The sequence below is a fragment of the Monopterus albus genome, unplaced genomic scaffold (assembly GCF_001952655.1).
Source record: "Monopterus albus unplaced genomic scaffold, M_albus_1.0 scaffold334.1, whole genome shotgun sequence".
Classification (NCBI taxonomy): domain Eukaryota; kingdom Metazoa; phylum Chordata; class Actinopteri; order Synbranchiformes; family Synbranchidae; genus Monopterus; species Monopterus albus.
In genome coordinates this window covers 32,739-33,514 of record NW_018128214.1, presented here as the reverse complement: position 1 = coordinate 33,514, position 776 = coordinate 32,739, and the positions used below count along the sequence as shown (strand labels likewise).

General features: G+C 41.5%; 1 protein-coding gene across 1 annotated transcript in view; it reads left to right on the top strand.

Moving 5' to 3' along the window:
• Positions 1-776, top strand: part of LOC109974436 (ankyrin repeat and SOCS box protein 2-like) — a 21,588-nt gene that overhangs the window by 17,761 nt on the left and 3,051 nt on the right. Inside the window, 2 exon segments of the mRNA XM_020624626.1 lie at positions 613-772; positions 774-776. The exon segment at positions 774-776 is cut by the window's right edge and continues 402 nt beyond it. Coding sequence (XP_020480282.1) covers positions 613-772; positions 774-776 — 163 coding nt within the window.

Genomic DNA, 776 nt, shown 5'->3' with positions numbered 1-776 from the left:
TGCTATGCTAATTTTAGCTGTAAATTCACTCACCAAGACAATCTAAAACAACTTATCTCCTCAATAAAACAAGGGTCCACAACTGAAATCTCTCCCGAAGCTTCACTTCAACTCTCCGATCAACCGGGTCTACTTCACACATTGGTAGCAACTACTCGAGTGTCATGTTTTTCCCTCTTTCTGCAGCACTGTCTTTTTCTCTCTTTTTCTTCGTAACTAAGAAACTCCTCAACAGGAACCACTTCAAAGTACTACAAAAATAAAATATGCTGCCAAAATAAGAGTTTGCTGGCAATAGTATAATGTAAACAATTTACTTCCACTTACTGGGCTACACAAACAAAACATAACTTCTCAGTATCTAGAAAAATGCTAATATTTAATTTAAAAAATAATTTTCAAGTCATCTGTCTCAAGTCTCCCACCTCTGTTGATTAGCCTCTAAAAGTAGCTACCACGAAAACTGAACACTTGAGCTTTTCTTCTTTCAAGCATGTCAACAAACACTTTTTACTGTGAAGAAGTTACTGCTGGTTTCTTGCCAGGTATCCACAGGTATCATCAGGTCAGGGGTCGGTCTAGGCTAATTCCTGTGATGGTTCTTGTTCCCAGCATTGTGTCCATGTTGATCAAAGCTACCAGTAAGGCCAGAGTCCGGCGGACCGGCATCAGCCCACTGCACCTGGCGGCTGAACGTAACCGTGATGATGTGCTGGAAATTCTGATTGAGGCGGGCTTTGACGTCAATGCTCAACTGTCTGAAGAGCGGGCAAAGA